The sequence below is a fragment of the Oenanthe melanoleuca genome, chromosome 23 (assembly GCF_029582105.1).
Source record: "Oenanthe melanoleuca isolate GR-GAL-2019-014 chromosome 23, OMel1.0, whole genome shotgun sequence".
NCBI classification, from domain to species: Eukaryota; Metazoa; Chordata; class Aves; order Passeriformes; family Muscicapidae; genus Oenanthe; species Oenanthe melanoleuca.
In genome coordinates this window covers 5090593-5103013 of record NC_079356.1, presented here as the reverse complement: position 1 = coordinate 5103013, position 12421 = coordinate 5090593, and the positions used below count along the sequence as shown (strand labels likewise).

General features: G+C 51.2%; 1 protein-coding gene across 4 annotated transcripts; it reads left to right on the top strand.

Moving 5' to 3' along the window:
• Positions 1 to 45: 45 nt before the first annotated feature.
• On the top strand, positions 46 to 11807 carry CNR2 (cannabinoid receptor 2). Of its 4 annotated transcripts, XM_056508987.1 has the most exons (6): positions 46 to 4923; positions 5016 to 5187; positions 5283 to 5401; positions 5713 to 5857; positions 9542 to 9763; positions 10070 to 11807. In XM_056508987.1, exon 6 carries the CDS (start codon positions 10136 to 10138, stop codon positions 11183 to 11185), a length of 1050 nt encoding a protein of 349 aa, XP_056364962.1. In that variant the 5' UTR covers positions 46 to 4923; positions 5016 to 5187; positions 5283 to 5401; positions 5713 to 5857; positions 9542 to 9763; positions 10070 to 10135; the 3' UTR covers positions 11186 to 11807. The 4 variants fall into 4 exon arrangements, with proteins under 4 accessions (XP_056364962.1, XP_056364961.1, XP_056364963.1 ...); XM_056508986.1 differs by lacking the exons at positions 5283 to 5401; positions 9542 to 9763; XM_056508988.1 differs by lacking the exons at positions 46 to 4923; positions 5016 to 5187; positions 5283 to 5401; positions 5713 to 5857; positions 9542 to 9763 and adding an exon at positions 5939 to 6080.
• Positions 11808 to 12421: the final 614 nt, after the last annotated feature.

Genomic DNA, 12421 nt, shown 5'->3' with positions numbered 1-12421 from the left:
CACCCTCTCCCTCCTCCCCCCTCGGCGGGGCCGCGCGGCCGCAGCCAATGGGAGCGCAGCTCTCTCTGGCTCCGCCAATGGGAGCCAAGCCCCGCCTGTTGCCGGGCGGGCGCGGGGCAGAGCGGCGGCGGCGCGCGGGCGGGCGGGGCCGCCATTTGAATCCCCTCACGAAGGGCAGCGCGGGAGCGGCTCCGCTCTTTGTCCCGCCCGGCCCGGCCCGGCCCCTCTCCTCTCCACAGCCCCCCGGACACGCTGCCAGCCGCGCCCCGCCCGTCCATTAGCACAACAAAAACGGCTCGGAACGCCCGCGCCAGCTGCCGCTGGGGGCTTCAAAGAGGTGAAATAATTAACCAAAAAAAAAAGAGAAAGGCACAAAACACCCGGCTGTGCGAGCGAGGGGTGTCGAGAGAAGGGATTCAGCGAACAAAGAGTAATATCCAGCTCCCCCAGCGATCCCCGATGTCAAATGGAGGGTCTGAGGTTTGGTGAGCCCGTTCCCCGCTCCTGCATTTAGTTAAACTATTTAATGTTTAAATTTAAAGTATAGAAAACGACGTAGAGGGATGTTTCAGGTCAAAATACAGTGAAAAGCTTCCCCAGGTTTAAAGCAGCGCTATGGGTATGCAGAGCCCTGGCTGCAGTTTGTGTTCATATTCACATTCTCTTATTTTGCCTCAAAGGTTCATTTCAAAGAAACAACACGCAAGATTTGGCCTTTACCGTGTGTTGGATGAATGAAAATTAGGTATACATAAGAAATTTGCACATGTGAGAGTGTTCTCTGCCCACTACTGAGAGGCCAGTCTAGCACTTTACACCACATTAAAGGCCAAAAAAAGGAAGTTTCAAACAAAATGGAAAAGAACGAGCTCAGTTCCAGCCCCACCAAGTCAGGGCAGTGCTTAAAAACAACACATGAACATTCAGAGTTTGGTTTTTGTTTTATTAAAGACCTTGGATTGAGTTACCCTGCATTTTTAGTGACAGAAGGGAAAAATTACAGATTCCTGCTTTATCCCTGAAACAAAACTGTTTTCTTACTGACCTGGTGTTACAGGGCTGTGACCCAACCCAGGACAAGGCAGAGTCTAAAATAAAGTCTGTGTGCATCGTGAAGTTATTAAAAAAGCCAACATGTATTTAATACACAAGATGTGTTGACATACCCGAGCCCAGACCTTTGTTCCTTTTCTTTATTGTATGTTTGCACAAAGCAAGCTGAAATTAATGTTTTCCTCCCTTTGCTGTGGATTTCTTGGCACAGTGTTACAGCTGAGGACCTTACAGCAGCTTTTTTTTTGTCTTTAGATGGAAGACAATATCTGCTGTAAGCCTTGAAATTCCACTCAGTAATAAACAACACTCCTATAATGCACATCAGCAGATTTTTGCTTTGTTTCTATCTCTAGTGTGTTTTTTTCTGCTAAAACACAGTCTTACCCCAGTGTGTGGATGTTTTCAAGCCAGGACATGTCAGTGGGATTAAGAAACAGCATTTTGCAGGCTGCAAATGTTCTGTTCTCTCCTCTGGGGAGCACAACAGCATGTACTTTTCAATTCAGATCAAGGATGTCACAAGGTCTGGCTGTTTGTCCTCACTGTCTTTGAGATAGTTAAAGAAACATCTTGTCTTTCAGGGCTGATTTTGGGGTCAGGCTGGCACATTTAGCCTAGGGGAGCAGGAAATGTCAGTGATAAGCCGCTCCTGTATTTGTACAGCAACTGTTCCACTGAAACAAACTGAGTCATTTGGAGGCCCAGCAGGAACACGAGGGTATTTTTTAAACCAAAGGGGCAAATACCCCCAAACACCACAAAGTCCAGCTTGCAAAGTTCTGTGTTTCACTCTTCAGCTGTTGGAGCCCTGGGCTGGTTTCCTCTCTTGCAGTGGGAGGAAAGGAGATTTTCCCAGGGCTGGGGTAACCACAGCACTGACAGAAACACTCAACAGCACAGACTGAATCCCAGTGTTCTGTCTCAATTCTTTATCATCACCACCCGAGATTTCTTCAACAGGAGCTACTTCACTCCTTCAGATCATGTTTTTTAACCCCCTTTCCTTTTCAAAGGTCTCAGTTTAACATTTGTGACTCCGAAGCCTGTGACACTACATCGACCTCAGTTACTCATGGGCAGGCTGGGATATTTTAGCTGCCTCCAGGATCATGCTGTGCCCACCCTTCATGTCCTGCAGCCCTCCAGGTGCTACAGACCCAGTTCCAGAGGCAGACCCCGAGCAGTGCTGGAACAGCACAGTGCTTCCACAGCCACCCTGCTGTGCCACGTGGTGACACACACTCGGTGACCTCAGCTCCACAACCTCCATTGTGCAAGTGTCTGCTCTGTCTGGATTATTCCACTTCCTCCAGGCACTCCAAAGATGACTGCAATAAATCCCTCATGTTCCCAGGGAGCTGTGTTACCCAAACCCTCCTCAGCTCCCCACCATGGTGACAGCACCTCAAGGATTTCCTCAGCCACCTTTATTTTTTACTCCCTCTCACAGCAAACATTAATCCAGCCCCGGGAAGCAGCTCCATCTGTGCTGGCACTGCCACAACCAGCAAGTCCCAGCGAAGACAAAGCCTCCAGAGCTTCATTAGCCCCAAATTAAGATGCTTCCAGCTGTGGCTGAGATGGATCTCTCCACACATGTGCTCTGCCTGAGTGTTTCAGTGGAGCTGCTCAGCGTGGATGCTGCAGGAAATCTGCAGCACGGATGACTCATTTGTTAAATCAACACTGAACCATTGCCCCAGTTTTATTTCACAGTGACGAGTTTCCGGCAGTGGGTGACTTTCAGTAAACCCAAGATGTTTACTTTTTGTGGCTCCAAGAGCCCCATGACACACTTGAAACTCGTTGGATGTTTCCACCTGAGCCAAACATTAACCAGATTGTTAATCTAAGTTTCCTCATGAGGGAAACGTGCGAGATTGTGTTTTCTTTCAAATCTGCATGAAAGCACTGGGTATACAGTAATGTTTAGAATATTCTTTATTCTGCCTGGCAGAGGACCTGTGTTCATCAAATAAAGCTCAGGATATTTACAGCAGTGAGCTGCAGGAGCTAAGCAGACATTTGAACCTCTGCAGGGTAAATAGAGAAGAGTCTCAAGAAGCCAAACAATGTGGTAAAACTACACACTTTAATTGCTTAAATCTCCTTATAAATATATTGATATAAGCTTTGGACATTAATTAAATTGGTGTCCAATTTAGTTACATCAGCTCCAGAACACAAGTTCTCTCCTCTGCAGGGCTGGAGCTGGAGAGTGTGAGCTCACATCCACCTCTGCATTGTGCACTGGTGTGTGTGGGTGTGCACAGCACCCAGCAAACAGCACCAGCAGCCAAACCACCCCGGACACCGACAGATCAGTTATCCAAACCTGAGCCTGGGGGCTTTAAAGGGCTTGTGCTGAAGCAGCTTTGTCGCAGCTGACAGCCCCACTCTGGAAAACAAACACATCCAGGCACGACTCAGAGTCACACCCTGTTTTCTGCCTCGACAGCTCCCCGTGTGAACGCACACCGCCTCTGAGTCACAGAACACTGCAGGAACCTTCAGCCCATTTAAATCAATATGCCTGGTTCAAGCCCTAGCAGCAGGGAAAACATTTTTACCTGACCCTCCTCCCTCCACAGGAGCAGCAGAAGTGTTCCTGCAGCAGGCCAGGGCACAGGAGAATCCCTCAGACATCCCTGTTTGCTATCAGGAGCTGTGCTAGACACAGCAGGAAATCTGGGAGGTTTTTCTGAGAATTTTCTCTACAGTGCAGCAGAGTCACTCACCGTGGCTCTCTGAGTCACACCTTATCAAGTTGAACAGTGTCCCCACCCTCTGCCCCATCTTCACCACCCAGTTTTCAAATTCAGCCCCAGCAAACACAACAGGCAGAGGAAGAGAATGAAATCCCTGTTCTCCCACAGAGCACAGACACCCTTCCTCAGGGGCTGCTGTCTGTCTGAGTGTCCCATCACAAGCTCTGTGTGCCAGCACGGCCCCAGGGCTCTTCACTCTGCTCTGGTGACAGAACCACCACTGCCTGCACTGCATTTTTTCCACCCTTGGTATGGGGCTGTTCCCAAAGCAGGGTTATTCCAGGCTGGATTAACTGCAGTTGATGCCAGGGGGAAAAGTCCAATCTGACCAAAAAGCCTTTACATTACAGGAATCAGCTCTACTGGTTTTCCTTTAGTCTGGCAGAATTTTTGCTACAAATCAGAGTCAAATTGAAAGCTTCTAACCATGCTGCAATAATAAGATTTCTTTCCTATAACAGATTCCTGTGACACAACAGTTCCCTCTGCAGACAGAGGAAATTTGGGTCCATATTTCACAGAATGCTGCTGGATGTGAAGCTATGTCAGAGCAGGGAATAATTTGGGGCTGGGTGCTGCTGCTGGAACTCAGGCCCAGTATAAAGAATCTTTCTGTTTCTTACCTGCTCTTTACAGTCTCGTACCTGTTCTTGCAGATTTCTCAATTCCTGGGAACAGGAATGGAAGAATTATTTTTGAGACACAGCTGACAACCCCTCATCTCCACCGCAGCCCGTGATGTTTCCAGAAAGGGGGTCCCAGACCCACCCAGCCCCGAAAGGCTCGGGCAGGTCCCTGCAGAGCCAGGGAACCCCCTTTTCCCAGCCGGGGCCCAGGAGGAAGCGCTGATTCCCCGTTCTGCCTCTTTCTCAAGCTTTCCCCGGCCGCTGTCCGGCTCTCCCTGGAGAGGGCAGCCGAGCACTGCTGAGCCCCGGCGGCAGCTGCGGAACCCCTGAGCCACAAACGGCGCCAAAGGGGCCGGAGGCAAAGCAGGGTTAGGAGAGAACGGGGTGGGACCGCTCGCGATTCCACCGAATGAGGGAACTGAGATCCCAGCAGGAGGGAAAGTTGAATTCCCAGCTGGACAATCGAGATGCTGGTGCTGGGATGGGGCTGTGGGGTGGCTCTGGGGGTGGCAGGGTGGGGTAAGGTGCATCCAAGGGCTGAGGATTACTTTCCTTCTCTTCCAAGGCTCCCCAGTACAGCCTGTGCAGTCTATATCCACCCACAATGTGGCCAGTTCCTTTGGGATTTGGGGCTGACACGGTGATATCGTCCCTGTCACCAGCAGCTGTCCCTGGTTTCCAGCGGCACCAGCACAGCCCAGCCCCGGACATCCTGGAGGAAGGATGGATGAGAGCAGGTACAGCAGTGACCACAGCCTCTGCAGCCCCCAGTCCTTCCTGACCACAGGCACTGGTGACTGGAGACCTTAACTCATTTCCCTTCCATGTGTAGGGAGAAAATCACCTCATTCCTCTGGCATGAGCTGATTCTGTGTACAGAGAAATTCAGGGACACAAGTGAGGTCTGTGCTGCAGATTTCTGAGCTTGCCCTTAGACCTGCACACAACCAGGTACATGCAGATTTTCCCACATCTAGTTTGCTTCCTCCCCATACTTTTCCATGTTCCCAGAGAAATCAGGAGGAGAACCTGACTGTCTCTTGCCTCAAACTCTGCAGTTACATGGAGAAATGAGAGGGACTGGGAGGGTTATTTCAGCGAGCCTGAGGGTTTGGGTGGTTGTAGCTGTGGCACGAGCAGGCAGCAGAACACAACACCCAGAGGAGAAGTGAGGAAGGAAAGAAAACCCGACACACATTCTCCGAAAGAATGTGACAGAGAGCAAGGAAGCAGAGGAAGGATTCACACTGATGGATTTCCAGCCCAGGGGAATAAACCAGAATGGTTCAACGAACCCAGATGAAACCAGAAGTGCCGTGAGAGGAGAGGGAAGCAGGCGCTGTCCACAGCTGCAGCGAGTGCCCTGAGAACCGGAGGGATGGGAAGCCCCAGAGCATCCGTGGGGAGGTGAGTGGTTTGTGTTTGCTGACCCACAGCATCCTGCAGCCCTGGGTTCTTTTTTTTCACATCATCTCTGAGAGCCTTCGGTGCTGCAGGCTGGGGAGACTGCTGCACGGGGAGATTCCCAGGATTAACTATCAGCTATCCGAGATAAACTGCAAGGCAATGTGTAACAGAGGGTGGGCAATTAGTTTTTAGGATGGATTCTTTCTTAAGGAGAAGGTGAAAGGTAAGTGCTTCATACCAGGCTTGGGTTAACTCTTCACAGCTGATTTTGGGAATTGTTAATGTTGGATCAGTTCATCAGGAACTGAGTGACAGGACAAGGGGGAATGGGTTCAAAGAAGATTTTCTCTGTGAGGGTGGGGAGATCCTGGCACAGGTTGCAGAGCGGCTCCATCCCTGGAAGTATCTAAGCTAATTCCAAAATAATGGAAAAACTTCTGCAACTAAACCAAGAAATCACATATAACCTGTTGGTAAAGCAAAAGATACTTTGCTTCTTCAGCAAGTGAAATTTGCAAGCATTAGTGACAATTTTTGCATAAATCACCGCACTTGTTCATGGTAGGTGATCATTTAAGACATTTATTTTATTGCAAAGCTCAAAACTCTCAGACATTCTGAACATGAAACATTCAAGAGCAGCGCTTTCAGAGTGCTGCAGGCACAATGCACTGGCTGATTGCAGCAGGAAAATTTAATTTTACATTATCTAAGCAACTGGTAGGTAAGTTTTTAATGAGCAGGATGCTGTGATGGCTCTGTGCATGCAGAAGCCATCCCAGGTGAGGCAGGGATGGTGCTGCTGCGTGCGAGGCAGCGCCAGCCGCCAGCTGGAATCAATCGCGCCAGGCACTGAGAAGGAAAAGGACTTTCTCATTTGTAAATTTAATTTCCCCCAAAGCCACTCGGAGTTATTAGGCTGGAGTGAGTGGGCTCACAGTAGATCTAATGGGAGGGGAGGTTTCCCTGCTGCTCTGGGCACTTTGCAGTCATTGAGGCTTTTTCAGGAATATGTTGCATTCCCAAGTATCTTATCTGGGTTCTGTTCCTAATAATTCACTCCTCGTTCATTCACTGTGTTGTTTCCTGAAGCTCTGTTCTTGTTACTGGGGAGGTTCTCTATTGCAAGGACACATTATTTTGGCAAAATATTCCCTACCCTGGGCCTTCCTGCTGGCAGGAGATGCTGTGCTGTGATCAGAGTTAATTCTGTGCAGCAGCCCAGGGGATCTCAGCTCAGCTGCTGCACTTCCAGGGAACCAGTCCCTCTGTGCCACAGCTCCTGGATCTAAAGGAGGGCCAGAAGCCACTTGGCTCTTTCTTGTTGAGCTGAGCTGCCAGCCCATGGGGGTTGCCAGGCTGGGTATGGGGAGATGCACAGCCATGCCTGGGGCTGGAATTCCCAGGGAGGTGGAGATGCTGCTCTTGGAAAGGGGGGTTTCCACCCTGGAAGTGGGATTTGCCCCATGGAGGATGCTGCAGGTCAGTTCTCCCCCAGGAACCAGATATGGGCTGGCACTTTTCCCAGGAGCTAAGCCAGGCATGGGGCAGAGGCCATGGATAAACAAATCCAGGGGCTCATCTGACATGAGGAAAATGTCCCTTGGGCAGGAAAAAGCAGCTTTGTGGCCAAAAAAGTAAAAAAAAAAAAAAAAAGAAGGAAAGGCAGTGCAAGCAGAGGAGCTCTTGGCACTGCCTGTGTTTTCATGCTCATGCAGAAGAGACCTTTTGCTGGAGCAAAGCCCTGTGCTTTCCCTCAGGGACTCAGGAGCTGCAAGGAGGGTCTGGGGCAGCCAAGAGATCTGTCCTTGCATTCAGCCTGAGACAGAACAGATGTGGGAGAGGAAGATTGAGGCTGGCTAATTGCTGTGAGCCCAGCACAGGACTTTGAACCTGAGGTTTTTTCAACTTAGTGGAGAGAGCTGGGCCAGGACAGGCAGCAGAGGAGTTATTTTAACATTATAAGCAGATTCTCTCCCCAAGCAGCACAACATCAGGGATGGAATTTTGCTGCCTTCACTCCCTTGCCTGGTGTTCAGTGCTTTCCAGGCTCCTAAGGATGTTAGCTGGATATTGCACAACTGCAGGTTTGAGGATTTACAATGGTCCTGGGAATGCTGGCTGCAGGTAATGGATGCCAAGGTGATGCTGAGGCTGCTTAATAAAGAGATGTCTTGGTTTGGATGCTGGGGTTTGGCTGGGGAGGTTTGGAGGCTCGAGGCAGTTGCTGTTCCAGTGGTCCCTGGTGAGCTCTGCTGTATGAAAAGTCCATCTGTCTGCTAAATCCATCTCTCTCCAGAGGGAGGGATGTTGTCAGATTTAATAACAGCAGTTGGTAATTCCTGCTGCCTGTGTGGTGTTCCTGTGAAGGGTTGCAGGAAACAAGAGCTCTGAGATCTGAGGGCAACGTCCTGCTCCTGTGTTGTTACCCCATGCAGGAGCCTGATGTAAGAGGGCAGCTTGTTGCAACACTCAGCACATCAGCCCCAAATCCAGGACTCCTCCAGGCTGCAATGCCAAGAAATCCCAATCAGGATTGCCCTGCTCTGCCTGTAGCATGCACTGAACTCCCTGCAGTCACTGATATCCCAGCACTGGCAGGCTCAGGAGTCAAATGTGGGGCTGGAGCTCTTCTCTGTCACCTCCTGGGCAGCCTCTCAAGTCACTGGCTGTATTTTGCAACTCCTGAAACACAGGAAGAGTGATGAGTGTCGGGGGAAATCAGTGGGGAAGGAAGTCCCAGTTATAAAACTCGTGTCACTGCTGAGATGTCACGGACAGAGGTCTGTTGGGCAGTGCTGGCTCTTGTCACCTCCACCAGCAGCTGAATTTCACACAGCAGGCAGAGGAACTACAGATGGAGTTGGAACCCACAGCCCTGCAGCCCTGCCCCTGCCCTGTGGCTGTCACATCCTGGCCCTGCCTGCGTGTTTGGGACATTTCCTCTTTCACAAGAGAGCCCAGGGCAGGGAGAGGCAGTGGCTTGTTTGTTCTGTGGGAAAGGGAACTGTCAGCTCCATGCTCTTCTCTCCAGCAGAGGGAACTCATGATCCCATTGCCTGGTCGAGGCATCCTGGAAGGTTTTGGGAAGGAGGGTCCTGTTCCATGGGCTTGGGTACAGTGTTTTGCTGTAATTCAGGCAGGTTTGGGGTATCCCACAGCTGCCTCTTGCTCTCTAACCCAGTCCAGGATAACCTTGTTCTCTGAAATCCAAAGCAGCACAGCTTGGTTTAAACACCAATGCAATCCACAGAAAGAAGGGGAGAAAATAACACCTGAAGGACAAGTTATGAAGATGAAGGGGATTAAATGCGTTGACCTGCAGAGAAAAACCCAACTCTTGCTGCAGAATTCACTGAGTAGCTCAACATCTGCCCTCTGTAAAATCAGGCGTTTCCCTCCATCACACCTCTGCTGATGCTAAAAGTATTGATAAAATTAACCAAATTCTAGGTATGGACAGGGGTTCTTAGGCTCAGGTGGTCTCAGTCCTGCATGTCCCCATTTGTATGTCCAACCTGTACTCTAACATCGATCTCTAATTACTCTCTAATCACATCTATTAATCACTCTGACTGTGTCACATGGAAGATGGAGGGGGATACAACTGCAGTGAGCTTTGTAAAGCTGCAACAGGCAAGCTCAAATATAAACCCAGCCTTGTTGTTTTCTATGTTCAAACAGCTTTGGTGAGGAGTAAATCCTTCAGAGTGCACTTTGTGTTCCCAGATGAGCTGCACTGAGTCCCTGGCAGGGCAATCCTCCCATCCTTCTCCATCCAAGCCATCTCCCAGGGCAGCTGCAGTGGGACAGGCTGTTCTGCAGGGCCTGTCTGCCCAGGGCAGTGTCCCCATCAGCAATTCCTTCCAGTGCTGCTGGCCCTGAGCAGTGAATCCTGGAGGAGTGGTAAGAGCTGGCTTAGGATTCTCAGCATTGCTGCTTCCCTCTTGTGGTGAGGAACCAGCCTGGGAGACTAAGGTGGTACAGCCAGGGTGTCCTGGGCTGTGGGAAATGGGTCTCAGGCAAAGCAGCAGTGGGACAGAGCCTGGAGCTCTGCTGGGAAAGCATGGAAGTTGGCTCCAGTGTTTGGGCTGTGGACCTGAAGGCAGCTCTCTGGGCTGATTTCATTTTGCTTGCTTCCCTCTAAAGAGAGGGAAGTGTCTGGATTGAATTTATTGCTTGTTAAGTCCTCTTCACCTCCACCTTTTTCAGAGCATCTGAAGAAGTGCAGAAGGAAGCAGAAGGTTCTCTGTGAGCCCCCAGCTCCGGGTGACCACCATGGATACTTGCAAGGTACCTGCAAACACCTCCAAGTGCAGTGGGAACACCATGGAGTGCTTCATGGTGCTCAGCACACGGACACAGAAGATTAGCATTGGCATCCTGTGTGGCCTCTTCGGGACAATGTGTGTTTTTGAGAACTCCTTGGTGCTTTACCTGATTTTCTCTTCCCCTGGGATCAGGAAAAAGCCTTCCTACCTCTTCATTGGCAGTCTGGCCCTGGCTGACATCCTGGCCAGCATCATCTTTGTCTGCAGCTTTGTGAACTTCCACGTGTTCAACGAGGCTGGTTTCTCCAAGGAGGTGTTCCTGCTGCAGCTGGGAGGGGTGAACACATCCTTCTCTGCCTCCCTGAGCAGCCTGCTGCTCACAGCCCTGGACCGCTACATCTCCATCAGCCGGCCCTCGGAATACAAGCTGCTGATGACCAGGAAAAGAGCCTGGACAGCCCTGGCTGTGCTCTGGGTGACCTGTGCCACCATTGCTTGCCTGCCCCTGCTGGGCTGGAATTGCTGTGTGCTGGATTCTGTCTGCTCCGAGCTGTTCCCCTTTGTGGATGACAATTACCAGTCAGGCTGGGTGTGTTTCATCATGGTGCTGCTGGGCTGCATCATCTACGCCTACGCCCACGTGCTCTGGAGGGCTCGCCAGCACGTGGCCTACATGGAGAAACACCAGGCACAGGTAGGCAAGCAAAACACCAGGATGAGGATGGATGTGATGCTGGCCAAGACCCTGGTGATGGTGCTGGCTGTGCTCATGCTCTGCTGGTCCCCCGTGCTCGTGCTCATGATCTACAGCATCTTCGCCAGGCTGAGCGACCACCTGCGCAAGGTGTTCGCCTTCTGCAGCACCCTCTGCCTGCTCAACTCCATGGTCAACCCCATCATTTACGCCCTGAGGAGCAAGGAGCTGTTCTCCTCCTTGAGGAGGATGTTCTCCCACTTCAGAAGGCAGCTGAAGGTCACTGAGGAGAGCCCAGAGGCCGAGAGCACCCACAAGTCCTCTGTGATTGAGACCGTCTGCGAGGACACACACACAGTGTAGGGAGGCACCTGGGGGAATCCACACCCTCAGGCTGGAAGGAACAGTCTGGATCACTTTTCTCTTCTGATGGGAGTTGAGGGATCAGCTACAGCTCCTGCTGATGCCACCCTTCAATGCTGGGACATAAAGTGCACAGACTTTGCTCCCAGCACAGGTTGGGATTGTTGGGGTGTCCTGTGCAGTGCCAGGAGTTGGACTGGATGATCCTTGGGGTGTCCCTTCCAGCTCAGGATATTGCATGATTCTGTGATAATCTCCCACCAAGGGAGGTTCAGGTTGGACATCAGCAGGAATTTCTTTGTGGAACAAGTGGTCAGGCTTTGGAAGGGGCTGCTCAGGGAGGTTTGGAGTCCCCATGCCTGCCAGTGTCACCTGGATGTGGCATTCAGTGCTCTGGGCTGGTGACAAAGTGTGGTGTGGGCACAGTTTGGACTGTGAGGTCCATGTTCTGGGAGGGCTTTTCCAACCTCAATGGAACATTCTCACTGTGGCTTGAGGACTTGGCCAGAGCTGGGCCAGACAGGATCCTGCAGGCAGCACATTCTTCCAGCAGGTTTCAGGAGAACTGACCTAACCACACAGGTGTTTGCTGGATATTATGTGATTAAACATATAAGCCATTTTCCAGGTTCTTATTCATTTTCTTTCCTAGTGTACAAAGTCCTCCGGGTGACAAGATTAAGCCCAAACTGGGACAAATACTTTGACCATGAGGAACTTGATTGAGATTGTTTTTTTGCAAACTATGCAAAAGCAACACTTTTAGCTGAATGGACAATGAAGTGGGACAGGACCCTTTCACCAGTAACCTGCAGTAGCTGGGCTCCTGCCAGCTCCCAAAATGCCTCCAACAGGGATGAGCCTGGCTGGGGCATGGCCACCAGGTCCTTGCACTCTGCCCTGTGTCCCAGAGGATGCACCCAGCCCTCGGGAGGCTTTGGGAGCCCTGCCCTGGCCTGTCCTGGCTGCACAGGAGGGTCTGGAGAAGGGGACACTGAGAGGAGACTTGAAGGGGCAGTTCCAATCTCTGGGCAGGATTCAAGTGAATGGCTGGAGCTGTACTGGGGTGGTTTTGGTTGGATTTAGGGAAAAGTTCTTCCCTAAAGTCCTGGGCACTGCCCAGGGAATGGGCACAGCCCCGAGGCTGCCACAGCTCCAGGAGGGTTTGGACAGCGCTGCCAGGATGCTCAGGGTGGGATTGTTGGGGTGTCTGGGCAGGACCAGGGCTGGGACTGG

Bases quoted from the DNA above. Each gene is read 5' to 3' on its own strand.
- CNR2 (XM_056508986.1), top strand. From the start codon at position 10,136: ATGGATACTTGCAAGGTACCTGCAAACACCTCCAAGTGCAGTGGGAAC.